The following is a 26,725-nucleotide window of genomic DNA, read 5'->3' on the forward strand; positions in this document are numbered from 1 at the left end:
AGCCGGATGGGGCAAAAGTAGAGAGAGATCCAGGCCACATGGGAAAACAAAATGTGGGTGCCCCGCAGTGACTGTCTCCTGACCCTTCTGATGAGAGTAAGGGATGGGAAGAGGCCAGATGTGGATTCAAGTTCCACTGACAGGGGCTTGCCCTATTTAAGCTCCACTTTCCTTACCTGTCTGGTAGCATCAACCACCATGGGACAGGTTGGGGCTGTGGGGAGCTTTGAGCTTTGGCTCAGTGGTTTAGAAACAAGTGAGGGGATATTCCACTGTGGAACAAACCAGTGTGCTTGCCTTGGCTTAAAAACAAAACGCAGGACTAAACAGTTCTGTGAACACACCAATCACACACACCGAGATGTCCTCCAGAGGTTGAGCTGTACACAACCGGGGGTTCTTCTCGCTGCACTCAACATCCCAGGCACCCCGACTAGTGAGAAGCCTGCCCCACCAGCCCCTGGCTCCTGTGGTGGAGAGCACCCCACTAGAGGGGGCACCCCCCCGATGCTAAGAGCCTCCCAGGGAGCAGGCAGCCCACAGCGTACAAGCCCTTGGGAGTCTCCAACAGTCTAGATCCTCTGCCTGGGGGGTGGGATGGGGAGCCTCTCTCTGAAACAGCACACTATGGGGTGGAATGGGGCATGGGGGTCACATATATATTGGAGCCAGACTAGGAACTGCTAGACTGAGGGGTGAAACAGCCTCCCCTGAAGGCACTGGCCTCAGACCTGAGGGTCTGGTCCCAAACCACTGCCCCTCTGCAACAGCCCAGCAGGTGCACCAAACACTCCTGTGCCAGGCGCCACGGCAGCACACGCAGCGACTCCCTTATTCTTCACAACTGCCACCGTATCACCAGTTACAAGCGTGGGACAGACACTCAGAGAGGCTGGGCGATCTGCTAAAGTCACACAGCTGGCTGTGCACAGGGCCAGGCCTGGCCCAGGTCTGTGTGAATGGCAGAGCACCTCCCCACCGCAGGCTGGCCTGTTCCGAGTACGCCGGTCTAATCACACTGTGACAGGTCATCCTCCACCTTGAAGCCCCCAGGCCCTCACAGGAGGAACCTCTTGGGGGTGAAAGTGCCAGGCGGAAGGTTGGCAGGCAGGTGCTGGTGCCTATGAGGACAGCATGGGCTCTGGGGACACTATCTAGCTATTCCCTCCCTGGGCCTGGTACAGAGCACATCCTGGCACAGAGCCTAGGCAGGCCTGGATGGGGAAGGCCCCATGAGGGCTCCCAACCATAGGAGGCAGCTGGCCTTTGCAGCAGGCCATGATTTCCTGCCCCCACGTTCCTTCCCACGAGCAGAGGTGCCCCTTGGCCTCGCAGCCCCCCTCACGGCGGGTACTGTAGGGTACCGACAAGGTCTGTTTACAGACATTTCCCCATAAATACAAGCCAGGGATAAAGGGCACTGCATAAATCTTCTACGGGGTGCTGCTGCCAGGTCACCATGTTTAGTCATAGGTCATGTGGAGCATTTCTGCGGGTGGGGCTGCCAGGGTCAGGCTCTCCCAGAGGGCCTTCTCCGTGGCTCAAATGTCTGGTGCGCCATCCCCTGTGCCTAACAGGGAGGCCTCCAGGCTGGGCCCCTGAGGGTGTAAAATGCAAGGGGGCGAGGAGAGCTGAAGGTCATGTCCCAGGTGTGGCTCCCAAGGGTGGTGAAGGCAATAAAGACCCAATAGAGCCCCTGCCTGGCTGTCTAGTCCTCCCGCCCCCAAAAGGCCTCTTCATTAGTCTCCTACACCACATCTCACTGGTGCTGTCTGCCTCAGGGACTGTCTCCACACTGGGTCAGGACTCACATCTTCAGCATCCTTCCCCTGGCACTGAGGTGGGGTCAGGAATGACTGCTCGGTGAATAACAAATGGATGAGAGCGTGTAGGTAGGGTGCCCCTTCTGCCTCCCCTGCCCTTCCCAAATTTAGCAGGACCGCCAATCCTTGAGGGCAGGGATGGGATCTTTTCAGTCCACAGCCCTAGGTGGGGGTAGCCTGGTGGCTGGCACTGAACAGGCACCCAAGGAGTGCAGACACTGATGGGCCAAAAAATGGACAGCCAAGATAGGTCAGATTGGGGTGTGACTTGCATGGGCTCAATCGGCGGCTCACACACCCATCCTGGCCTCGGAAGGACAGGGACAGGCAAGGGGGCGAGACTGGAGACAGAATACAAAGCCGCCACAAGCAGGACGGGGAGTGGGAGCAGCAGGTATGGGATGCAGCACAGACTCAGCAGGTCGTCAAATCTTCCACTCACCTCGTGGGAGTTGGTGCCATGAGCCACTCTGGTTTTGCAAACTGTGGGGGGTGGGGTGGGGAGAAAAGCAGAGTGGAATCAGCGAGGTCACTCATCCACAAAGCCCAGCCTGGCAGGTGTACAGGGAGAAACTCAAACTCCTGTGGCCCCTCGGGGGTAGGGGCAGGTGAGACGGGGAGACACGCTGACTCGGCAGAGGCCTCAGGGTGCTCTGGACCGACCCACCAGACAGAAGCACCTTCTGTCCACACCACCCATTTCCATAGTGTGTGTGTGTGTGTGTGTGTGTGTGCTGGGGGGGGCACCCAAGGCCCTTGGCAGCCAAGGCCTTTACCCACCCTCTGAAAGTTTAAGACCAGGGGGGCCAGACAGCTCCACCAGGTCCATGGCCTGCCCGCCCGCCCGCCTGGAGCCCCGGGCGCAGTTACACACTGAATGGGAACGTCAGGCCGTTCTTTTCCAGGAGCCGCACGGTGTCATCCCCGCACAGGCTCGTGAGCTCCATGAAGGGCGGTGAGCAGATCCTGTCATCTGCGGACAGAGGAAACTCAGAGTCAGCACCCTGCCCGCTGGCCACCCAGGGCCCACTTCTGGGGACAAGCCCACCTCCCTGGGGGCTACCCTCAATACCGTGCTCTCCCGACAGCACCCCGAACTCCACAGTCGTGTGTAAACACATACACATACAAAGAACAGCACATTTTAAAATTACTTCTTCTAATAACACTTCTATAATTATAAAACCAACATATAACTGTACAACCCAAAGATCAAAGAAGAGGAAAAACCACACACATTCCCACCACCTCCTCAGGCACACAGACAATTTAGGCGCACAGCCAATGCGCAGAGACCTTTATACAGGATACTGTCGCGTAACCCGAATTTTCACTCAATCCACTATCAACATTCTTCTGGCTCATTAAAGACATTTCCCCACCACATGCTGTATTGGCTTAACAATAATCGCAGGATCGAGGCTGCACACTGAGCTCTCAGCGCATGTGTAGCATTGTAAAGCTTTGCACACATCACCTCTGAAGTCTGCAAAATAACCCGGAGAGGAAGCCCAGGCCAGGAGGTTAAAGGGCGTGCCCGGGGCCACACAGCCATTCCTTCCCACGGCCAGGCCAGCCCTCACCCTCTCACCACCTAAGGAAAGGTGGGAAACAAAACAGCTCCTGACCCATCCAGCCAGCCGCCGCCAGCCACCGCCTGCCCGCGCCTGCCCTCGCTCCCTCACTCCTACCCAGCACACCCACCCCCTTCTCCAGCCCCGCCCAGCCCTGACCCCTTCCCGTGCCTTCCTACTCATCTGGGGCCCCTGGGATCTCCTGAGACCCTGCCTCAGAGGGGTGCCAGCCTCCTCTGGGCACCCAACCCAGTGGAGTGTAGGCGTGTTTGGTTTTCTGGAGAGCTCTGGGAGCTTAGCCTGCCCTGTTCATCAGGACACCCGCAGTGCCAGGCTCTGAATGAGGGTAAATCTGTGGCAGAGCAGATGTAGTCTGACTTTTGTCCGCTGATTTTTAAATTGCATTACTGGTTTGTTGTTACTTCATGTCTAGTCTCCCCCCAACCAGACCACCAGCTGCCCAGGAGGTGGGACCACCCTGTACCTCTGGGCACAGGGGACAGGAAAAGCTGAGCATTAGTGGGGTGGGGGTGTCCCCCACCCACAAACTTGGAAACCAAACCAAAGTAAACAAACAAAACGGCTTGTCTCCAACAGCCTTCGTCTACTTGGCTGGCCAGGAGGTCAGTACATTAACCCAGGGCAAGGTCCGGCCTCACATCTCATATAAACAAAGGCAGAGAATCATACAGGACACATTAAAGGTGATTTACTGTCCCTCCCCACCCCCTCCCCCAAAAGTCCAAACTCCAAGTAGGCAAGAGTGTGGGCAGATTTTGGGGTTGCAGAGCTTCTGAGGGACCCCAGGAGGGCAGTCTGGAGCCAGTGCTGGCTGAGTCCACAGAGCCCTGGTGGACAGAGCTGCAGGTGTTCCACATGGAGCGCTCACTGAGCCCTCAAAGGCTGTGACAGCGCCCCCAAGCTGAAACAGGCCTGAGAGGCCAGCTCTGCCCATGGTCATGTGACAGTCAGTGTCAGAGCAGGATGGAGAGCCAGGCTCACATGGCAAACCAGGAAAAGACAAATCAGTCAGGAAAATCAGGGTAGGGAATACATCCTGGCTCTCAGCTGTAGGCCACTATCGACACCAAGCCCATCTCTGCACCCCCCAGCTCAGATTCAGAGCCACAGTGCAAATATGGTGAGGGGCTGGCAGGCCCTTCCACAACTGTGGAGGGAGGAGAGAGCTGTGCAAAGAAAGGCTCATCGCTGCAAGCACAGCCCTTGCAGCCAGCTCAGCCTCTGCAGTCCAGCCCTGGCAGACGGGACCTGAGGCCTAAAGAAACGAGGCTGCAGGGCAGGCTTAGGACAGGCGCCTACCCAGCCTGGCAGGGGCCCTACCTCACACCGTATACAAAAATTGATTGAAAATGGACCGTGATCTAAATATAGGATCTAAAATAGTACAACTTTCAAAGGAAAATATAGGGGTAAATCTTCACGACCTTGCATTAGGCAATGGTTTCTTAGACACTAAAAGCACAAGCAACCAAAGGTAAAACAGATAAATCTGACATCATCAAAATTAAAAACTTGGGCTTCAAAGGACACTATCAAGAAAGTGAAGACAGCCCACAGAATGGGGGAAAATGTTTGCAAATCACACATCTGATAAGGGTCTAGTATCCAAAATATATGAAGAACTATTAATAAACCAGTAATAGAAAGACAACCCAAATTTAAAATGGGCAATGAATCTGAACAATTCTCAAAATAAGACATACAAAAGGCTAAAAAAAGCACATGAAAAGATGCTCAGAATCATTAGCCATCAGGGAGACGCACACCAAAACCACGATGAGATATTACTTCCCACCTACTAGAATGGCTACAGGGAAAAAAATGGACAATAAACAGCAAGTGTTGACATTGCTGAAGGGGATGTAAAATGGTGCAGCTGCTTTGGAAAACAGTCTGGCAGTTCCTCAATTAAACACAGTTACAATGTGACCCAGCGATTCCACTTCTAGATATATAACCAAGAGAACGGAAATCATCCTAATATTATTCACAATAGTAAAAAACCAGCAACAACCCAAATGTCTATTAACTGATGAACAGACAAACAAAATGTGGTCTATCCACACAAGGAGATATTATTCAGCCACAGAAAGGAATGAAGTGCTGATACAGGCAACAGCGTAGATGACCCTTGAAAACGTTATGCTAAGTGAAGGAAGCCAATCGCAAAAGCCACATGTTATATGACTTCGATTACCTGAAATGTCCAGAACAAGCCCATCATGGAGACAGAGAGGAGACTGGTGGTTGCCAGGGACTGGGGGGCCGGGGGAGTGGGGGGAATGAGAGTGACTGCTAATGGAGACATTTCTTTTTGGAGTGATGAGAAATTAGATAGTAGAGATGGTTGCAGCACTTTGTGAATATATTCAAAACTAATGAGTTGTATGTATACTTTCAACAGGTGATTTTACGGTACATGAGTTATATCAATAAAATAAAATAAAAAGAAAGAAAAGAAAACCCTCCATGGGACACTGGGCTAAGTAAATGCTTCATATGAAGCAATCCTCCTGCAAACTTGCAGAGTCCTGTCCCCACCCCACCACTCCCCAGATCCACGATGAAGTCAGAGAAGGACAGGGGAGTGCTCCCCCAGAAATGCTAGGGGCCCAGATGAAATGCAGAGACAGGACATATCCAGTGAATGGACTACATCAAGCATTAGGGCAGACATGCCCACCCTTCCAAAACCTTACGCTCCAGTGTAAGGGGGCAGTCTGGGTGGTGGCAGGACCCAGCAGAGATGGTAAAGGACCCAGTGCACCAAGAAAGAGGGGCACACGCACACTGCTAGGGTCTTCTCCCTTTATCCTAATTTGGAGCTTGCTGACCACACCCTGAGCAGGCACCACTGGCTGCCAACCCTGCTCCTGCTCCAGGGGTGGGCCTGAGACTGAGACCACACCCAGCCTTGGGTAAAGGCAGTCCTGAGCCCGCGGGCAGAGGCTGGAAGGGACCGACGACCCTCACTCAGCCTGCCCCCTCTCCAGACTCCGGAACAGCAAACCATGATTTGTTTACTGCTTGAACTGCTTGCTGGCTACTTGCAGCCAAAATCACCCTGACATATCCGTGAAATCACAATTAGAAACGACTACTGTTCCTATTTTGGTTTCAACAACCATTCATCAACAAAAAAAATGTGTTGGGGCTGAACCAAATCTTAGGAGCTAGAGACACAGTAATGAAGGAGCGCAGGTGCCCCACCCTCGTGGAGCTCGCATTCCAGGTGAGGGGACCCAGACGAGGGACCAGGCTGATTTACCGATAGGTAAGTGGCCAGCTAGACAGTGGGCGCAGGAAGCACCAAGCACGAGAGAGGGAGTGTCAGGGGGGCCACGGGAAGGGGGGGATGTGACAGGGCAGTGTGTCGCTGAGCAAAGACACAGGAGGACGAGGGAATGGGCTGCGCAAAGGCCCTGCTGAGGGACACGCTGCTGTCCACCTGCACACGCCGGACCAGCCTCAGATGAGGACGGTGGTGCCAGTCTAGCTTGTGGACAGAGGGCACCTGGCTGAGCGGGAGGGCTGGGGAAGGAACCAGGCCCTGTAGCGGTGAAGCCAGAGCCTCGGGGGCAGGAACCACACCGGCCTGTCCCACGAGACAAACTGCGGCAGCAGAGGCTCCTCCAGCTCAACCATGGGAAACTCGCAACGTCGTCAGCAGCTCCTCGCCCCAAATAGAGACAGAATAGACTCTTTCTACAGGCGGCATTGGAGCCCGGGAGGCTATTTCTGGTTCCCCGAAAAAGGCTACTGTTGCTTATTTATCTACCGTCTTTATTTCTGGATGGGAGTTGGAAAGAGGCTTTTTTTGGTGAGATGGTGGGTTGTGTTCTGTTGAGAGCTGAAACGTCGGCCCCTGGGAAACTGAAACAGCCCCGTCTTCCCTCTCTGCCACTGTCATCCGAGAAGGCAAAGCTGGAGGCCCTTGGAGATGGGCAAGTCCCAACCGTGTCCACAAGTCCAGAGGGGAAGAAAACAGTTCAAGGCCGCACACAAGCTACTGGCAGGCCCAGGGTGAGAACCTGGGTGACCCAAGTCACACACCACTGCCCTGTGTACTCTGCAAGGCGGCCACACTCATCCAACGGGTGGCAGCTGCTACAGAACTAGCACAAAGACAAGAGACCAATGACAAACAGGTGGATACCAGAGGACAACTGAGGGTGGGAGAGAAGGCAGATGGCACTTGGGAGGTGTGGCTCTGAAGCCTGACTTTGAACCTGAGGTTGACTAGTTGTTGGCTGAAAGCTTGGGGAAACTACTGAATTCTGCTGGGCCTTGCTCTCCTTGTCTGTAAACTGGGAGGCCTCCCTAGAGGGCTATTGGGAGACCTGGTACCTAGCAGGCACTGAGCAGTGGCAGGTACTATTTCTGGTACCACGCTGGGAAAGGCCAGCAGGGGACAACCACAGGAGAGCAGGCAGATTCTGAATCATGGCCACCAGTCCATGTCCAGCTTCCTGTGGTATGTCAGCAGCCGGCCTCACCCTCATTGGCGTTCTTCCTGTGCCCAGCATGGAGCTGGCAGGGCAGGCCCTGATGGATGTCTTGGTGAGGCATTGATGTGGGAACAGCTGTGACAAGACTGACTACCTGGAGTCCCTTCTCTTGGACAGGTTCACCCAGACAATATGTACTTGATGAAAACCAGACGGGGCAGGGACAGTCCTCGAGGACAGGCAGGGCTGGAACCATCTGAAGCTTCGTGCCAGGCAGGGCCCCAGAGGCAAGAACGACTCCCATGTGTCAGGGCTGCACTGACGGGAGAGGAGCTGGAAGGCCCAGCAGAGGGGCCCAGCCGGCCAGGAGCTTGCCACATGGTCCTGGGCATCAGGGTGCCATCTCATGAGGAATGTGTCTCAGGGAGGGCATAATACATGTGGGCTCTGTCTCCCTCAATAGAACCTTGGTTCCATGAGAACTTGGGGTTCTGGTCACCATGACAGGCCCAGTGCCTAGAATATACCTGGCACGTGGCAGGTGTTTCATGGCAGGTACTCAACAAGCACCTGCTGAGTGAACTAACCTGCTGAGCGAAGGGGCTGATGGCACCCTAATGCACAGGCCGGCTTCTCTGACATCTGGGCCACATCTGGGCAGATGCAGGCCCTGTGGTGAGTGTGTCTTGGTGCCACCCAACCCACATGCCAGGTCTAGCCTGTTTGCACGGCCCTCAAGCTACTGTTGTTAGGCCCTCTCTCCCGCTCCCCCAAAGCCTGCCCCACCCAGGATTTTTCCATCTGAAAATGACATCCCTCCGAATGGCTTTCACTTCTCTGAAGACCTTTCCCCTGCGTAAGTGTCTTGTTTATCCATTCTGCTATGACTGCGACCGAATTGTCCTTTTTCATTGTTTTTACTGGATGCAGCCATCAGTATTTTCCCATGACTGTGCATGTCCTGGTCACCCAACTGGTGACATTTCCCCTAGATTCAGACATTTACATTTGTGCCAATTTTCCTTCCCCGTAGATAGGACTCCAATGAACATCTCTCATGCATAAGGCCTGTGCTTGTGGTAAATCATTTCCACAGACCAGGCTCCCAGGTGGGTTTGGAGTCCATGGGAACTGACATTTCCATGGTTCTTGCCACAGTGTCCTGTCGTTTCCCAAAGGGACCCAGTTCTTTGCGGGGCACCAGCAATGAAGGTCACACCTTTTCAGCCCTGAGTCCCACTTTCAGAAATCTGGGCAGTGGTTTTATGAGGGAAGATGAAAGGCGACATGGTGAATTATCCCACCTGGCATATAAAGTCAGTCTGCCGCCAATGGGCCCCCCAGGAGAGTGAGCAGAGGCATGAAGACACTGAGACTGACCCGAGGGGCTGGGGGCAAGGCACATGATGACAGTGAGCTAACACCCTGGACCTCAGCCCGAGACTGGCATGCAATTCCAGCAGCTTCCCAGGCAACCCAGGTGGCCTTTTAGGTTTGGGGCTCCTGACCAGCAGAACAGGGCCATAATAAGCCAATCCTGTCCACTTGCTGGAGTTGCAGTGAGAACCAGGGACAAAGAAAGTGTCACAGAATCTGCAAAATGCCAGATAAAGAAGCCAGCCCCTCCTGGGGGTGCAGGCAAGGGCCCGGTGCTGCCATGTGCTCACACTCTCCTCGAAAGGGGAGGGGAGGCTCTGGTTCCAGGTGCCACCACGAGCCAGGCAGTGGCAAGGGTCCCTTTGCCTCTCCCAGCTCGCAGCAGGGGCAGAAGCGGAGACAAGGGGAGCACCCCAACTCCATGCATGCTAGAAGAGGGCTGGGAGCGGGCATGTGGCTCAGGTTTCTAGCCAGCAGACCGGGGCTCCTGACCCCCAGGAGAGCTGGGATGCCGGGTGGCAGCAGCCCCAGCCCTGGCACTAGGGAGTGTGTGGCTCAGGAGGGCAGACTTCTAACTGCATCCTGGAAAGGCCAGGGAGGGCTCCGCGGGAGAAGGCGACATCCCAGTGGGCCTTGGTGGAGGTGGGAAGTTTCAAGCCTGAGCCAGAGAGCTGCTGTGCCCTCCTTGGGTGCCCTCCTTTCTGGCAGAGTGTAGGCTCGTGAAGCAGGGGCCTTGTCTACTATGTTCACAGCCAAATCCCTAACAAACGAGTGAATGAACTAAACACTGGGGCTCCCACCTCTCTTGGCCCGAGGCACCCAGATGCTGCCTCTCAGAGCTGGGTTGGGTCCCGCTTTCCTGGGCTACTCCCTGTTCCCAAGGTCCCATGTTGTATGGCAGGAAGCAGCCTTATGCAGGAGGGGCGAGGAGATCCATTGTGTCAGTGAATGGGGGTGGGGGTAGCAGGATTCAGGTTCTCACTCAATCTTTAAAGAGTTGGGGGAAAACAAATGCCCTGACTCACAAGCCGTGTGCACGTGCTGGTCCCTCGGCCCAGGGAGCCCTTTATTCCAGCCTCCTCTGGGCCTGGGACCCCTGCCTTGGGTCAGGCCGCCTCCCTCCTCTGAGCTCTTCCTTTCCGCACACCTAGGAGAAGGACCCTCCTGCCCAGCTCTTCCTATACTGCTCGTCTCAGTGACTAAGATGGGCCCCTCTGCACAAACTGCATACTCCTGGAGTGTCTGTGTGGGACTCAGGCTGCCTAAGCTTGAATCCCAGCTCCACCTCATATCCGCTGTGTGACCCTGGCCATGTAACTTTACCTGCCTCAGTTTCCTTGCTGGAAAATGACAGCAACAGTAGCTACTTCATAGAGCTGTCCCTTCCCCCATATTTGGAAAATGCATTTTTAGATTATGAAACGGTTCCTGAGTACAGCCCCACCGCAGGGTCTGGGCAGCTGCAGCAGCCCAGCCTGCCCAGTACAACTCATGCCGTCCGTCAGTCCTCCGGGGGCACGGACAGGGCAGCCACTGTTGGCCCAGGACTGGGGCTTCTTCCCAGCTGCTTGACCAAACGTTCCTGGAGTTTAAGCAAACAATCCCCTTTTCGGCACCCTCGCCCCATAACCATCTTCTCCCCCACAAATCATCAGATTCCTGGTATCCTGCCCACCTTACCCACCACCTAACCCAAGCTACACACAGCAGCTGGATCCTGGCTCCTCTTTCTAAAGCTCCCACCTGCAGAATGAGGCAGCTCAGCTCAAGAGCTGTCCACAGCCAGTTCAAGTGGCAGCTTTTCCAGGCCTCTGCAATCTGACCCCGTTCACCTTCCTGCTCTAGGCTGCGCTATATCCCTCCAAACTCACATGCTGAAGTCCCAAACTCCAGTACCTCATGTGATGGTATTTAGAGAAAGGGCCTTTTAAAGTGGTGATTAAGTTAAAATGAGGCTTTAGGGAGGACCTATATCTGACTAGGGTCCTTATAAGAAGAGATTAGGACACAGATACAAAGAGGTTGCAACCAAGAGAAGACACAGGGCGGGGAGAGCCACCTACAAGCCAAGGAGAGAGGTCTTAGAAGAAACAAGCCCTCCCTTGACCTTGACCTTCCAGCCTCCAGAAGTGTGAGAACATTAACTTTTGTTGTTTCTCAGAATGCAGAGCCCAAGGTCATTCCCAGCTACACCCTAGCTCCACGTGGAGTTGTCTCCTCTCCATCCCTCCTCACCATCCCCTGCACACACCTCTGGGACTCCCCCACTCTATGGCAACAGCCCCCTTGTCCCAGCATCCTCGAGTTCCCCGAAGAACAGCTGTCATATAACAATTCCCCTCCCTGTGGCACCTGACCAGCTCTCTCCTACCCGCAGTCTCATTTGCTCTAGTACCATGTTTCTTGCACGTCGCTGACTTGTTTGGTGGCTCCACTCTTGTACCCTATTAAATTTCCACATTTGGGTTCTGAGTCAGCAACCAAGCAGTACATTTCTTGGGGTCAGGACTGGGCCTTACCCCTGGCCCAGCATTGCTCAGAGGAGGCAGGCGTCTACCAAGAACCATCTCTTGGACAAGCGTACATGTGTGAGATGAAGTGAAAGATGAAATAAAAGTGAGCTGTAAGCACTGGAAACAAAAGGAGAAGGGGAGCATGGCCCATCAACCTACAGGCTCCAGTGTTCATGACTCAGTACCTGACTATTCAAAGTCACCTTCCCCTCTGTCGTTACACTGTTAGGGGGCAGGAGCCACATGCTCTTGAATTCTAAACAGGGAGAGACATCCCATGTATTCTGCGTGAACCAAGTTTCAGCCTGACCATAGCTTTGAAAACAACCCCAATGGCTTTTTGGCTCACAATGATGGCAGCCACCTAGTAATTTAGAATAATCTAATATGGCTAGGAAAGCAGCCACAGGCTCGGGCCAGGAGGAGGCAACCAGGAAGGACCTGGATGGCAGGCCCATAGATGAGAGGAAGTGCAGCTGGAACTGCTCTCCAATCTACAACCGGGCCTGAGACCGCAGAGGGCATCCCCTGTCCTCACCACAACTCCCTGCTTCCACTGTCCAGTATAATGTCCCATCTAGAGGCCTGGCCAGGAAGGGCCCCAGCATCCTGTCATAGCAACCATATGCACTGTCCCATGTAATGCTCCACCCCCATTTGGTCACTCTCCTTGGGGGGGTAACCTCTCCTGGGACACCCTCACTGCCCAGGTCTCCACCCCTCCTCTGCTTCCTTCAGATATGTCAGAATATCTGCTCTTAGTTGCTGATTCCCCTCAGTTACACTTAAAAATTGCCCCCTGCTCTGTCCTTACATGTCCCCTAATACCTACTTCCACGTCATTCTGCATTTCCTTCACAGTAGGTGACTCATGTCTTCCTGTAGCTCAAGGACCCCTGGAGGCTAGGTGGCTGAATCTGGGGGAAAGGGGGGTTGTGGCAGGTCGTATATATCTTCATGCACACTCATAGCCCCGGATGGGATGAAACTGAAATAACACGTTTTGTTTTGTTGAAGACGTGAAAAGTTCCAGCCCTTGCAGCCAGCATGCTCTGGGGATATGGGGCCTGGGGAGCCTGACTCATGAAAACCACTTGGAAATCTGCCAGGGCTTGGGGTCCGTCCCAGAAGCAGATCCTCTCCTCCCCTCCCCTTCCCCTTCCTCGCCCCTCGTAGGCTATGAGAGTGCTCGGTTGTGGACTAAGTGCCTGGATTCCAAGCCCAGGTCCACTGTCTCACCCTGGATTGGCTGCCTCTCTGTGCCTCAATTTCTATCTCTGCAATATGGGGAAAACAGCATCATCCATCACCCAGGGTCACTGTGAGCACCTGTATGCTGGGACTGCATGCAATGTGCAATAATAAGCACTAGGTAAGGCTGTGCTGCTATTAGTCAGAGTTGGGTCTGCTCCCCCTTATTCACTGAAGTCCAACCAACAACCCAGAGGTCCATTTGGAACCTACAGCAGGTCGGGATTGGGCGCTCCCAGCTCCAACAAAGCAGCCCATGGGGAACTGGGCCCCTGAAAAGCATCCTGGGACAAGCTGGGTTTCCAGGCAGGATTGGGTGCTGCTCATCCATGGGAGGAAACTGAGGCCTAAGAAGTTAAGTTTTTCTTCAAGGTCAGTATGTGGCAGAGCAAACAGCCATGCCCTTCACCATGCCCTTCATCACTTCTCCCCACTCTCACAGTCCCCTGAAGACTGTGGGCCTGGACGGGATTAGGGAAGGTTCTGTTCCTGTCTCAGAGAGCAGGAGACAAGGCCATCAAGCTGGCTGTGAGTCCCTGACACTGGTATACAGATACTCTGGGCTGCCCGGGTTTGAGTGGCCTTCAGAAAGTTACTTCACCTCTCGGTGCCTTTGTTTCCTGATCTGTAAAAAGGGAAGAAGAGCAGTCCTGCCGGAAGGGCTTCTATAAGGGTCAAATGAGTTAATACATAAAATATAACAGGAGCCGGGACATAGCAGGCATGGTGGCAGAGTCCACCGTCCCCTCCATCACCATCATCACCGGTGTCATTTCACTGGTGTCATTACTCAAAGTTCCACCATTTAAAAAGTCCAGGACCAGCTTAGAGCGCCCAGCTGCTCTGTATGGAGACAGGAGGAGCAAAGAGTGCTATTTCCTGCCTGGAAACAATGCTCTTGACATCAAGCAAAAAGGAGGGAGACCAAGCCTGCTCGTCCATCCATCTGCCAGGACACAGCTCAAACTCAAAGCAGATCGGCAACAAACATCCACGCCACCCCAGGGGCCGTCGCTCACTTACTGGCAGAGCGCGTGACACTGAGGAGCACTAGTGCTTAGAATATAAAGTTGGGTCTGGGCTGTCGGTCCCCTGCAGAGCCAAAGAAATGGAGATGGCAGTGATGAGTGAGTGAAAAATGACAGGGACAAGACACCTGCCGGCCTGACAGTGTGCTTGGCCCTGCTGAGTCCTCTGAGGTGGCAGGGTAAGAACTCCATAGCAGTCTCCTCCAAAAGCTCTCGGGGAGGGGCGAGACGAGGGGGCTCTGACCTGGGTCCTAGACTCCCCACTGTGGCAGCAGGACTGATGAGAAGGACTGAACCCAGCCCTATGCTCAGCACCAGCAGGGCTCTCCCCAGAAAGGACCATCCTCTGTTCCTGGTGGTAGCCTGCTTTCTCTTACCTGCCTGGCCTTGGCCTCTGCTGTACCTGCCCCCAGGAAAGCCTTCCTCCCTCATGCCTCTGCTGCTGAAAAGGAATCTCGTTGCTGAAGCCTGGAGTCTGGCCCAGGCTGGTTGACTACAAGCCCCCTCCACCCTGGCCTTTCTCGGTACCCATGGAGGCATCTGCTCACCTGAGCCCACAGCACTGCCCTGCCCTGCTGTCTGTCTTATGCGCACCATGGCTGTGGCCTGTACTGCGTTTCTATCTCCTTACCTCACCCTTCACCTACCCTAGACATAATGCCTGTCAATGTCACCTCTCCAATCTCTCTGGGCTCTGTCCCCTCTACTCCTGCCCACTGCCACCCTCACCCTCACCCTCACCAGGCACGTAGCATCTCTCCCCCAACTCTGCAGCAGCCTCCCTGCCTCCATCCATAGGCTAAATCCAGACTGGCATTGGAGGACCTCTCGGACTCAGCAAGAGACACCCTCCAGCAGCACAGACAGGCTGCTCGCTCTCTGGAACGGCAGCCCACATTTCTCCTGCTAGGCTCACAGTTTCAGACCCACTTCAAACATCACCTCCTCAACAGCCAGTTACCACAGATAGCCAGGGACACCTCTTCCCCTGGCCCTGAGCCCATGACCCCATCTGCCACAGGTCAGCCCCCTACTGCAGGAACTTCTGCCTCAGAGGGTTCCCCCGTGTGCCTGCTTCTGTATCTGACCCTTGAAAACACCCTTCCTCAGTCTGCATATTTAATGAACGCCTACTATGTTCCAGGCCCTGCTCTGGGGATTCAAGGTCACCAAAGACACACTTCCTGTCCTTAAGACCCTTGGTTGGGTGGGGAAGAGAGAAGTGAACAGATACGACAACACAGTGGGATTGCTGCTGTGACCAACGGCAGCCGGGGTCTGTGGGCACAGAGAGGGAGAGCACTGAGGCCCACACAGGGAAAGAAGTATGCAGCAAGGAGGGCAGCGTGGAGGAGGTCGCCTGAGCCAAATCCTGAGGAGATAGTGAGGGTGTTCCAGAAGGGGAAGCCAAGAACAAAGACCAAGGGCCAAGGTGGGGCTGCCAGGGAAGGTCTAGATGGCTGCAGTGAGGGGAGTGAGGGCCGATACGGCAAGAAATATCACCTAGGGAGGGGTGCGAAGGGGCCAAGATGCCCAGCACTGGATACAGAGACAGAGAGACTTCATATCAATTAAATTCAACTTAACTTAGAAGTGTGCAAGGAAAAACTGGTTTGCTCAGTGTGACAGGAAGAATCCTAAAATGGCCCCAAGACTCTGTCTGACCCCTGCTGTGCACACCTTGCCATAACCCTGTCTGACATTTCCTAGCCTGACACTGCTCTGGTGAGCTGCTGAGCAGTCTTCCTCCCATCTGACTCAGCCAGTGAGTGACCTGTTTCATCTGGAGGAGACAGAGCGCTGCTGCACCTGGAGTTTGGAACAGAGGAGCCAGACAAGGGCCCAGGTGGAGACATGGACATTCCTGAGCTCCGTCCAGCTTGTGGAAAACGCTGCTGGAAACGTGGATTAACTCCGTGGCAGCTGCTCCCAGTGATTTACGGCCCCTTCCGGACCCAGCAGACGTTGGCTGCCCCCACTCAGCTCCAACTCCCACACGCAGCAGCCTTGCTGGTTCTCAAGGCATTTTAAAGACAGTATTTGAAGTGCTCTCTTTGTCAGTACATACTCTAAGAGCAAAGCAGAAAATGTGAGCCTGTCCCCAGCGCAAAGATGAAACCTCCATCAATGAAACGGTCCATGTTCTGAAACAATGAGACGGTTTCCTTAATTCAAAAAGGGCTCTAACCAATTAATCAGAAAAAGACCGACAACCCAACAGAAAAATGGGCAAATGACATGAAAAGATTCACACAGAGAAATGCAAAAGGCTAATAACACATGAAGAGATGCTCAATTTTGCCTGTAATGGAAGAAGTTCAAGTTAAGATAGGCATCATTTCCCTGGCAAGCCGGCACAACTAGAAGTAAAATTCGTTCAAACTTTCTGACGGGTAATAGAGCAATACTGGCCAATGCGGAAAATGTTTATAATAATCTCTGACCGAAAAATTCCACTTTTAGGGATTAATTTTACAGAAGTATGCAAAGATCTATGTTTACTGCAGCTTACTGTTTAAAACCCAAATCAAACTGGAACGACGTAATGAGCCCCATATAACTGAGTGAATTACGACTCTTTCATTCACATGCTGAAATATGCTGCTGTCAAAAAGGACAGGGCAGACCCGAGCTCCATCATCTCTATGGGCTGATGTGGAAAGAAGCCAAGATATCTATTAAGTGAGAAAAAAATAAGTTTTATGAGAACATGTGTAATATGACACTGTTTCTATTTTTTTTTTTCTTTTTTAAGCACAAATGTATTTGTTTGTGTGTGAGAAGGGTCTAGAAAGATGGATTCCACTGTTAGGAGCGGCTGCCTCTGGGAAGTGAGGCTGAGGTTACACGGGTTTGAGTCACCAGCAATCAGGGCCCTGCCGGTTGACAGAGGGACTTCAGATGGGATCTGTGCAGCGCTGGAGGTGAGCGGCCTCAGGAGGCCTGCGGTCCCGGGACTCCTCAAGCGTGCTGGAGGAAGCCCGCCTCTCCCAGAAGCGCTGCAAAAAGCTGGAGGGGGCCCCATAATCAACTCAGTGGAAAGGGCTAAATACTGCTTTATTCCATTGATTCTAAGACGTGTGTTTTTTCATTTTCCATCAATGAAGTTGAGATGCTTCATTACCAATGGCTGTCATTATTTAATTAGCATTTCCCCCCCAGGGCAGGGCTGGGATTCAGACCCAGAAGCCTCCTAAGTTGGGGAGGTGCTCACCTGGGCTGGGCCCACAGCCAGCGCTCAACCTGCCCAAGTGTGGGGGTGGTTTACCGTGGGGCCCAAAGCACGATCCTGCTCTGCAGACCCTCCACCTTTACCTCCACCTGAACGGGGGTCTCTGCCTGGGTGGCTGGAAGCAGCCAATGTGAAAACAAGAACAGTGTTTCTCCCCTACACCCCAAAGTTTGGGAGAGGAACCAAGAGCCAAGCACCTACCCAAGGCCCCACCTCCCCATCACTCATGGGAACCGTGCCACTTCCATGGCCCCTGCTCCAGGAGCCTGACCTGGCCTGGCCTGGTGCCCTGTCCTTCCTCACACCAGACCCCTTGGTGGGGCACAGTGTCCCCTCAGCCTCACCAGGCATCACAGAAGCCAGCTCCTCAGGAACCCACCTGAGGTGTGAAGGATTTTCCTAGCAGGCTGATCCCAAACTCCAGCCTCCTGCACAAAACCAGGCTGGAAGCTGGCCCTGTCAGGAGTGGCAGTCTTCGGGGTACACGCCCCATCCTCTCTGTCCTCAACTCCAGTCCCCACCCACCATTAGCTTCTGCCACATGTCTCCCACCCCAAATCCAGGCTCCCAGCAGGACCAAGGAGCTGACAGCATTGAACTCTGGGCCATACTTGCTGCAGGGAATGGAACCGGACCTTCGGCACACTTCCCCCTATGGAGGTGATGACAACCTTGCCTTACAGATGAGCAAACAACTCAGAGAGGGCAGGGACTGCCCAGGCCACATGAGGGGGGCTGAGGTTTGAGATCAGGCCTGTGGGCACCAATGCCCTGCTCTTTTTCACTCCATATGTGCTGTTGCTCTCCAAAAGAACAGGCAGGGTTTCTGTTTCCTCCATAACCACATAGGGCAGAGACTCAGTGACCATCTGAAGCGGAGCTGCCGGTCTCCAGTGGACACCAGAGGGCACCCAGGAGCAGAGCCAGTTGCCAGTGGCAGGCTCCCCGGAAGGCTCTGGGGATCACAGGCCCCCAGGCAGAAGAGCCCCCAACTGTATCCACTGTATCCATCATAGCCTTGGCTCCCCCACACCCTCCAGGCTCGTGGAGGAGGCAGTACACATAAGGACAGGGAGTCGTATTCAGGAGTCACTGGCTAAACAGCACAGCCAGAGGTGTGGGTTCAAATTCCGGCTCTGCCCCATAGTAGCTCTGTGGCCTCAACCAACTTAAGCTCAGTGCACTTCAGTGTCCCCATGGCTATGGGGTGACAGTAGCACCTTTCTCACAGATCACTGTGAGAATTAAATTAGCTGGTACATACATGTAAGGTAATCCTAACAGTGCTCACCTGCACGCTGACCAAGCAGGCTTAGGGAGAAAGGCGACCCGCACAGGCCACACAACGCAGAGGACATGGGGATCTGAGCCCAGGCCTCGATTCCAAGCCCCCTCCCACTCATACCTCTCCCATCCAGAGCACCGTGCAGCTCACCAAGGGTGGGTAGGATAGCCGACCCCACCTCTGAGTAACCTGCATGCCCAGCAGTCCCACCATCCCTACACAGATGCTCTGTGGGGAATTATTTCTCCTGGGCCGTGAGGAATGTTGTTTTCTCTTCACTTGGTGTCTAGATTACTCCATTTCTATCCAGCCTCCAAGATGAACCCTGATTAAATTCCCATAAAACCACAGGCAGCACCACTCAGTCTGTGGTGCACAGCCTTCCCCAGAGAGGCCTGGCGTCCAATGGCCATCTGTCACCTCCAGAGCACATGTGTGGGAGGCTCCGGGAAAGTCACCCCACCCCCACAGCTGTCATCAGCTCAGAAGGGCCTCTTAAACCCTTTGCCCTGTGGTCTGGAGACACTTCCCCAGCTGCTGCCCCCAGGACCAAGGGGACAAACTCATATCATCCAAGCATAGCCCAGGTGCTTTCTCACAAGTAGGTTCAGGAGCTGGCTGCAACCTGGCCCAGAATTGCCTGGCTTGGGGTAGCAGAGCCAGGCTCTGGTCTTGGGACATCCATCTCAAAGTCCTAGGACTGTGTGACAAAGCGGGTACCATTGAGAAAGAAGACGTGCAAAGGTGTGTGCAGGGCAATCTTGCCTTGCTGACACAGTCCCCTTCCTCTTTGCCCCCTTGCCCACCTCAGGCAGTTTTTCATTTCTGGGAGGCTACCATCCTTGGTTTGAATTGGATCCATTCACATTCAGTGCCATCTGTGCCTCTGGCTACAGAGCATGGGTGCAGCCCTGCCCAGAAACAGGGAAAACCCGAGGCCCAGGAGCTCTGGGGTGAGCCACTCTGCAAGCCTACTGACCTCTTTGTAGAAGGATTTACTGCTGAGGTCACAGGCTGGGGCCACATGCCCAGGCCAGCAGGAAGGAAAATGGTCATTCTAGGTCATTCACCCATGGATTCCCCATGCAGGAATCCATTTCTCAGAAAGTGGCATGGCAGACTGCTAGTTGTCCTCCAAAACTCATTCTCCCCCGTCTTCCTTGGTGACAAAGCTCCTAAATTTTAGCATTTCATCTGGGCACATAGAACCCAGAATAAAGACCACGTTCCCCCACTGCCTAGCAGCTCAGTATGTGACGTAAGTTCTGCCAATGACATGTGAATAGAGCATCATGCTGTAGCTTCCAGACCTTTCCTAAAGATAGCCAGGGCTGCTTTCCTGCTTCCTTGTTTCTAGTGCCCCTTCTCCACCCTGATGTCTAGATCACAGATGTGATGGCTGGAGTTTTAGCACCACCTTGGACCAGGAGGGCCACACCACACAATGAGCTGGAAGAAGCCTCAGTCCCTGCTGTCCCACACAGAACCAGGTGACCTTCCTCTGGGCTTGTACATGAAAAAGAAATGAAGATCTATCTCATTTAAGCCACCATAATTTCTGGTCTCTGTTGTTGCAGCAACTTTAATACTAACCGAATGGGCGGGTTTGAGGCTGACAGGTCTGAGGTAGAGAAAGGACCCTGCTTCCCCTCCAGAATGAGAAGAGCTCAGGGAACATAAAAGTGAGACGGCAACGACCACGCCGATGCTGCGCAGGCCCTCTGACAGGTGCGGCTGGGAGCTCCGGGCAGCAGGCCTCGCCTTCTCCCTGATGCTCTGCAGGGAGAAGGCTGGCCCCGAGCACAGACCCCAGTCCAAATGCTCCGCTGTTCTTCCTGGAACAGTATTCCCTGTGCCACAGCCCACAGCCCACGGCCAACCCAACCCCTGCAGAGCAGCCTCCCGCCTGCCCATCTTCTCTGCAGCTGCCCAAGATCCCGGGGACAGGGAAAGCAGCTTCAGCACGGGGGCTGGAAGTCTCCACGAAGCCCCTGCTCCCAACACAAAAGTGGTGTCACTTGGATTGTTCTAACTGTCTGAGAAATTTACAAGGGTAATTATAGCTGTTTACAGCACGCCTAACAGGGCTGCGTCCCCCCAGGAATAGCAGGAGTGGGTGGAGGAGAGCCAGGGTTGCGCATCCCAGAGGAGGTTCTCATCTGCACAGGAGAGCCGGCCCTGGGAGGGAGTGGGGGAGCCAGCAGTCTTCCCCATGAACAGCCCTGGTGGGCAGGAAAAGGCTCTAGGAAGTCTCAGCCCTAGCTGCCCTCCAGGAAGAATACCAGCCTGGCTTGGTGTGTTCGATAAGGAAAATCCAGAGTGGCTCAGTCATGGCCCACCCACCCACACAATTCCTGCTGGCCTCAGACTAAGGCTGTCTTTAGGGTTCGTACACAGTTCTTGCTAGGCCTGGAGGTGGTATCCCCCCGGCAGGCAGCTCCTGAGCTAAGGACATCCAGGTTTGAGGTTTCCTGGAACCAGCAGAGTAGGGTCTGATTCTCTTCACTGGGAACTGGTCACCAGTCCCTCAGGCCTGTGGCTGGGTGTGTCGCCTTCACAACAGGTACAGGTAATGGCAATTAGAACCCGTATCCAGGCCCTGTCTGCACTGATCTATCCAAAATGTATTCTCTTCCTGGCCAGTGTGGCTCAGTTGGTTGGAGCACCGTTCTGTACACTGAAAGGCGGTGAGTTCAATCACCAGTCAGGGCACATACCTAGGTTGTGGGTTTGATCCCCAGTATGGGCACATACAGGAGGCAACTGATCGATGTTTCTCTTTTTCTTTTTCTCCCTCTCTCTCTCCCTCTCTCCCTCCTTTCCCCTCTTTCTAAAAAAATAATAAAAGTCAATAAACATATCCTCGGGTAAGGATTAAAAAAATTATTTTAAATTTAAAAATAATGATTAAATGTATTCTCCTCACCATCTCACACACAAATGAAGTCCCCCCAACTGCACAAGGTGTTCCAAGCCCCCACTCTGGCCTGGTGGTCTGCAAGTCCCTCACATGCACCCCACACTTCAACTCTCCCCACTTGGCTCACACTCCTACCCTATCTGGGAAGCCCAGGCTGCCACTCCTCAACACTTGCCCACCAGGGAGATGGCCCTGCATCCTTTGCATCCTGCAAGTCCAGCCCCCATCTAGTCCCCTGCTTCCCCGACTGTGCAGGCTCATACTCCAAGCCAGGACTCACCCTTGATCTCCAGCCCTAAAGTCTCCAAGATCTAATCCAGATGACTCACCTGCTGCCATCATAAGGGAGCAACAACACCAGTTGCCATTCCCCAGTGACCCCAATGGGCTATGTGCCTGTCAGACATCATCCCAGTTATCCCAGCCCCGGAGCCATGGATAAACCACTTACTATCTACATCTTACAGAAAACCAGCAGGGACTTAGCCAAGACCACATGGCAGCTGAAGCCCAGATTTGGATACAACCTCAGTCTGTCTCCACCAAAAGCCCGTGCTCTTGCGAAAGTCTTCTTCGAGGTCCCTCCCGAACACCATTAGAGCCATCACTCTTCTAATGGACTCATCAAGGACATGAACCATGGCTGCCAACCTGTACCTCCTCCCACTCATCAGAACTTCTCGTCTTTTAATTCCATCTCCTATCCCTTCACACACAGCTAGTCCAACACACACCTCCTGGAAGTGATAGATTTCCTTTCCAGAATCAATGTTCCAAATCATCACTCTGTATCTTCCTCCTCACCTGGGGACTCTGGCTGGACCCAGGAAAGGAACACAACGGGAAGGGAGTTGACATTGTCCTTGACCACTCCATTTCCAAGGAGGAAAGGGCGCTGGTGTGCTGGGAAAGCCTGCCTACTTGCCCCCACTCCCTGGAAGTCAGGTCCACGCTCTACCCCACCCAATGAATGCCAGGCACTCAGAGAAACAGGTCTCGAGACCCCTTACAGGACAGCCAGGTCCAGCACCAGCGCTCCTGCAGGGCACGTTCCTTAAAGACACAGAACTCACCAACTTCCCTAGCCAGGGTCCGTGGCTGCACCTATGCCAGATGCCTGCTAGATGCGGGGCCCTTTGGCCATAGATGTGAAAAGTCAAGCTCAGGGGTTAGGAGCCAAGGAGCCTGAGTAGAGGCCAGGCTGAATGCTGGCTCTGTTGCTTAAAGGCTGTGTGATGTCAGTAGGTCTGCTAACCTCTCTGAGCCTCGGGTATTATCTGTAAAATTAGGGAGGAGGCCATGTCCTCCTTTATGAGCACAGGAAGAGAGAACATAAGGAGAAGGGTTAACCCACTACCAGGCACCTGGCACATACCCAATAAATGCTGCTCTCATCATTCCCATAATGGTCCTGTGAGCCAAACTGCCCACTGATCCCACCATCACACAAAACAACACCTGAGGCCAAGCCTCCATCCAGGTCAGGGTTCAAGATGGCATGTGTGGACCACACTCACGGTCTGGATGGCAGAGCGGGGGCTGCCTCTCCTACCCCTAAGATGAATCCCCACGAAGCCCCAGGGCACAGGCAAAGCACCTCTCCTTACAATTAAACAAGAGCTCTCTGCAGGGAATACTTGAGCAGGCAAAGAGAACTAGGAGGTTGCTGTTAACATGAATCTTTCAAAAATGCATAAACAAACACCTTGGAAAGGCAGTTCCACTCCCCCATAGCTGCCCTGCCTGGGAGGCGGGGAAAGTCAGTCCCCAGGGACAGGAGGCCACAGCTGGCAGCAGGAGCTCCTGCAGTGAAGAGGGAGACTCCTGGTCCTAGAACACGGCGTCCCCTCGAGGTCTAGCTGCCACACTGCACAGCTCCATGCATTTGATTAAATGCCCTTTAATTTCTGTTTGTCTCCTTTGCCTGGTTACATAACTGCACTCGCCCGCCCGCTGGGCTCTTCTGCACACATTCCTGCTCTCTACCACTGTGTTATGGGGACACTTCATCGCCAGTCCATGGCTTCACAACAAAACAAAGCTGTGTTGAAGTGGTTGCAGCCACTCCCCCAAAGAGCTCTCTGGGGCTTTTATTTCCTAACTCTGCTGGTCACAGAGGGAGAAGGAAGGGCCGTCCCCAGGATGTGTTGCCCCTGAAATTCAACTGCTTCCAGTCCCAAAATACTTCAAAAGACCAGAGCCCCCTCCTCCCACCCCATGCAATGACTGCCTTATGACCAGAGGTGGGCCACCTGCCCCCGGTGCAGAGCCACCTGTGCCCATACCTTTCATGTAGGCCTCAATCTTCCGGATGAGCTCGTAGGACTTGGAGCGGTCAAGCAGCGTCCTGATGGCAGGAAGGGGGTCCAGGACAATGGTCTCAGGGTGGGCATCGATGTATTCCTGAAAACACATCCCTTCTGGTTAGAGAGGGGAAGCTGACGCTAAAAGGCAGGTGACAAGTAAGGCTTCACCCCACATGCCTCCACATCCCTCCCTGTCTTCTCACTCCCCCAACTCTGGGGCCCCCATCCACTGAGCCCCGCAGATCACGGGACTCTGTTAGACTAATCAGGGCGTTCTGCCACCTAGGGCCACTGGGAGGACGTGTGACGCGAGTCGGTCCAATCAGTGGCAGGCTCCGAGCTCTTGCTGAGAATTCTGGGGAAAGAGCGCTCTCCTCACTAAGACGACGAAGCTCAGTAAAATGACAGGAATCCTTAGAAGGTCTGAGGAAAGGCCTGGCAATGAGATACCTGCACAGGCAACCCCCTGGCCCTCCAGTGCTCACTCCAACAAGTGCTTCTTTAACACCTACTAGCTGCATGGCAGACTACGGAAATGCAAGAGGAACTGAAAAGTTGGTCCCTAAGGAAGTTACAATCTTCCTAGGGAAAGAACACTAGTGTACATGAGGAGCCAGAAACTAAAATCTGTAACAGAATTCAACAAAAGACAGAGCATAATGTTTCTAGGAAAAGACCCTAGGGCTCCTGGCCCTGCCACCCGTCACCTCTGCGACTGCAGAAGCCCTAAGCCACGAGTGGGCTAGAGCAAGCTTGTCAGGCAGACACAGTAAATGAGACCATCTCTCCAGCTCTGAGACTCCATAGTTCTAAGGATAAAACTGTGGAATGCTGGAGTAACAAGAGCAGAGCTCAGAGAGGAGACTGGGTGTAAGGCAGGCCATTCAGCAGCTGCTGTTACTGTGGAATGAAATGTGTCCCCACCCCTACCCCCAAGAGATCTGTTCAAGTCTTAAACCCTGGTCCCTACAAATGCGACCTTATTTGGAAACAGTGTCTTCTGATATGTAATTAAGCTAAGATGAGTCCATAATGGATTAGGTTGGGTTGGTCCTAATCCATTGACGGTGTCTTTAAGATGCAGAAAATTTGTACACAGATACACGGTGGGGTGGGAGGGGTGGGGGGTGGGGTCGTGGTGGTGAAGGCAACAATGGACGTCATGTAGCTACAAGGCAAGAACCGGCAAGGACCACTGGCCACCCCAAAAGCTAGAAGAGAGGCATGGAGTAGATGCTCTCTGAGTGCCCAGGAAGGAACCCACTCTGCAGACACCTTGAGTTTAGACTTCCAGCCGCCTTGACTGAGAGGATACATTTCTACCATTTAAGGCACTTAGTTTGTGGTACTTTGTAATGGTCACCCCAGGGAATGAATAAACCAGATTAATTCACCCGCCTCCCTGCCCAGTCTACAAGAGCAGCCTGTGGGGTCAGCAAAGACAGGGGAAAAAGCTGTAATGCTTCTTTTCTAGTAAACCTTATCAGCACAAATAAAGCTCTGTCTGGAAGTATTCTTTTCTGTGAACCTATTTTGGTTCCCAGCAATCATTTTTAAGACTCTCAAACACAAATGCCAGAGATTCATATCTACGTCTCTGAAATCAGCTCCCCACAGTGTCTCATACCAGAAGATCTGCTTATGGGTTCATGTGTGTCCTTGTCTCTGAATGTTTAAAAAAATGTGTCCAACCCGGCCAGGCGGGGCTCAGTGGTTGAGCTTCGACCTAGGATCCAGGAGATCGCAGTTCAATTCCCAGTCAGGGTGCATGCCCGGGTTGCGGGCTCCATCCCCAGTCAGGGGTGTGTGTGCAGGAGGCAGCCGATCAATGACTCTCTCATCATTGATGTTTCTGTCTCTCTCTCTCCCTTTCCCTTCCTCTCTCTGAAATCAATAAAGATATATTAAAAAGAAAAAAATGTGTCCGTCCCTAAAGGGTAGCAGCGCACACATGGGGAGGGCTGCTTCCCATCCCCACACCCCTCAACTCCAAGGGGCCTACACACCCTCACCCCTTGAAGGTCCTCTCCCTGCACACGTTCTGTAGGTCTCAATGCAGAGCAGAAGCCACCTGCACGGCTTCTGCCTCTTCCTCTGCCTCCTCCTAAGAGAAGTGACTGTACGCAAGTCAGCTCAGCAACGGGCCCACTGCCCTGGTCTGACAAAACGAGCCAACAGCTGATGCAGGTGAGCCCACATTTGCCACTCACAGGGAACATGGGGACAAGCTGTGAGGTGTCCTTAGGGAAGGTTTAACCCTCAGGTCACAGGTTTATCTTCTCTCTGGCCCACACCTCAGCCTCACCTGAGTGCCTGCACCTCCCCAAGAGACCCTGGCACCAATCCATCAGACCCTAGTCCTTGAACCAGGCCTACGCTGCTGTAAGAGCATGTGACTTAGGAGACACCAAGATTCACACGTATGTATGAAACCCCTAAACTTCAGTCGTGTGGAGTGCAGCAGACACGTGGATGAGCCAAAGCTTTACCTATAAGGGATTGTGATGACCCACAATCCTAGCCGACAAGTTCATATTCTGGGTTATAAACTAAAAGCACTGAACTGTCCTCCCTGCTCCTCCAACACATGGAAGCGCCTGGTGCAGAGAGAAGATGAAGGGACCAGAAATCAAGAAAACCAGGCTGCCATTGTTGTCACCTGCCACTTGGTTGATCTGGATCTGGGTTTTCCCTGACTCAAGTCTAAATTGGAGAAAAGCAAGGAGCAGTGTTTACGAAGGCAGACTTCAAGGCCTCACACTGGAGCTGTTCTAGAAAAGGACAGCAGCTGTGCGCTAGAGGGATCACAGGTAAGGGCATCACAGGTAAGGGGACAGGCACACACATCCTCCTGCCTTCCTTCAGAAAAGGGGCAGGATCAGAGATGCTAGCAACTATGGGCTGGCCCAGTCACACAAAACTCGGCCCTCCCACTGCCTCCCCCTCA

At 53.6% G+C, this 26,725-nt stretch overlaps 1 protein-coding gene across 2 annotated transcripts in view; it reads right to left on the minus strand.

Moving 5' to 3' along the window:
* ITPK1 (inositol-tetrakisphosphate 1-kinase) overlaps positions 1–26,725 on the minus strand; it is a 177,643-nt gene that overhangs the window by 16,729 nt on the left and 134,189 nt on the right. For both annotated transcript variants that reach the window (XM_081147907.1, XM_081147908.1), the window contains 3 exons: positions 23,758–23,875; positions 2,698–2,796; positions 2,266–2,306 (listed from right to left, as the gene is read on the minus strand). In XM_081147907.1, the coding sequence (XP_081004033.1) occupies positions 2,266–2,306; positions 2,698–2,796; positions 23,758–23,875 (258 nt within the window). The remainder of the gene's footprint in view (positions 1–2,265; positions 2,307–2,697; positions 2,797–23,757; positions 23,876–26,725) is intronic.

Source organism: Miniopterus schreibersii (genome assembly GCF_964146895.1).
Source record: "Miniopterus schreibersii genome assembly, chromosome: 1".
Classification (NCBI taxonomy): Eukaryota; Metazoa; Chordata; class Mammalia; order Chiroptera; family Miniopteridae; genus Miniopterus; species Miniopterus schreibersii.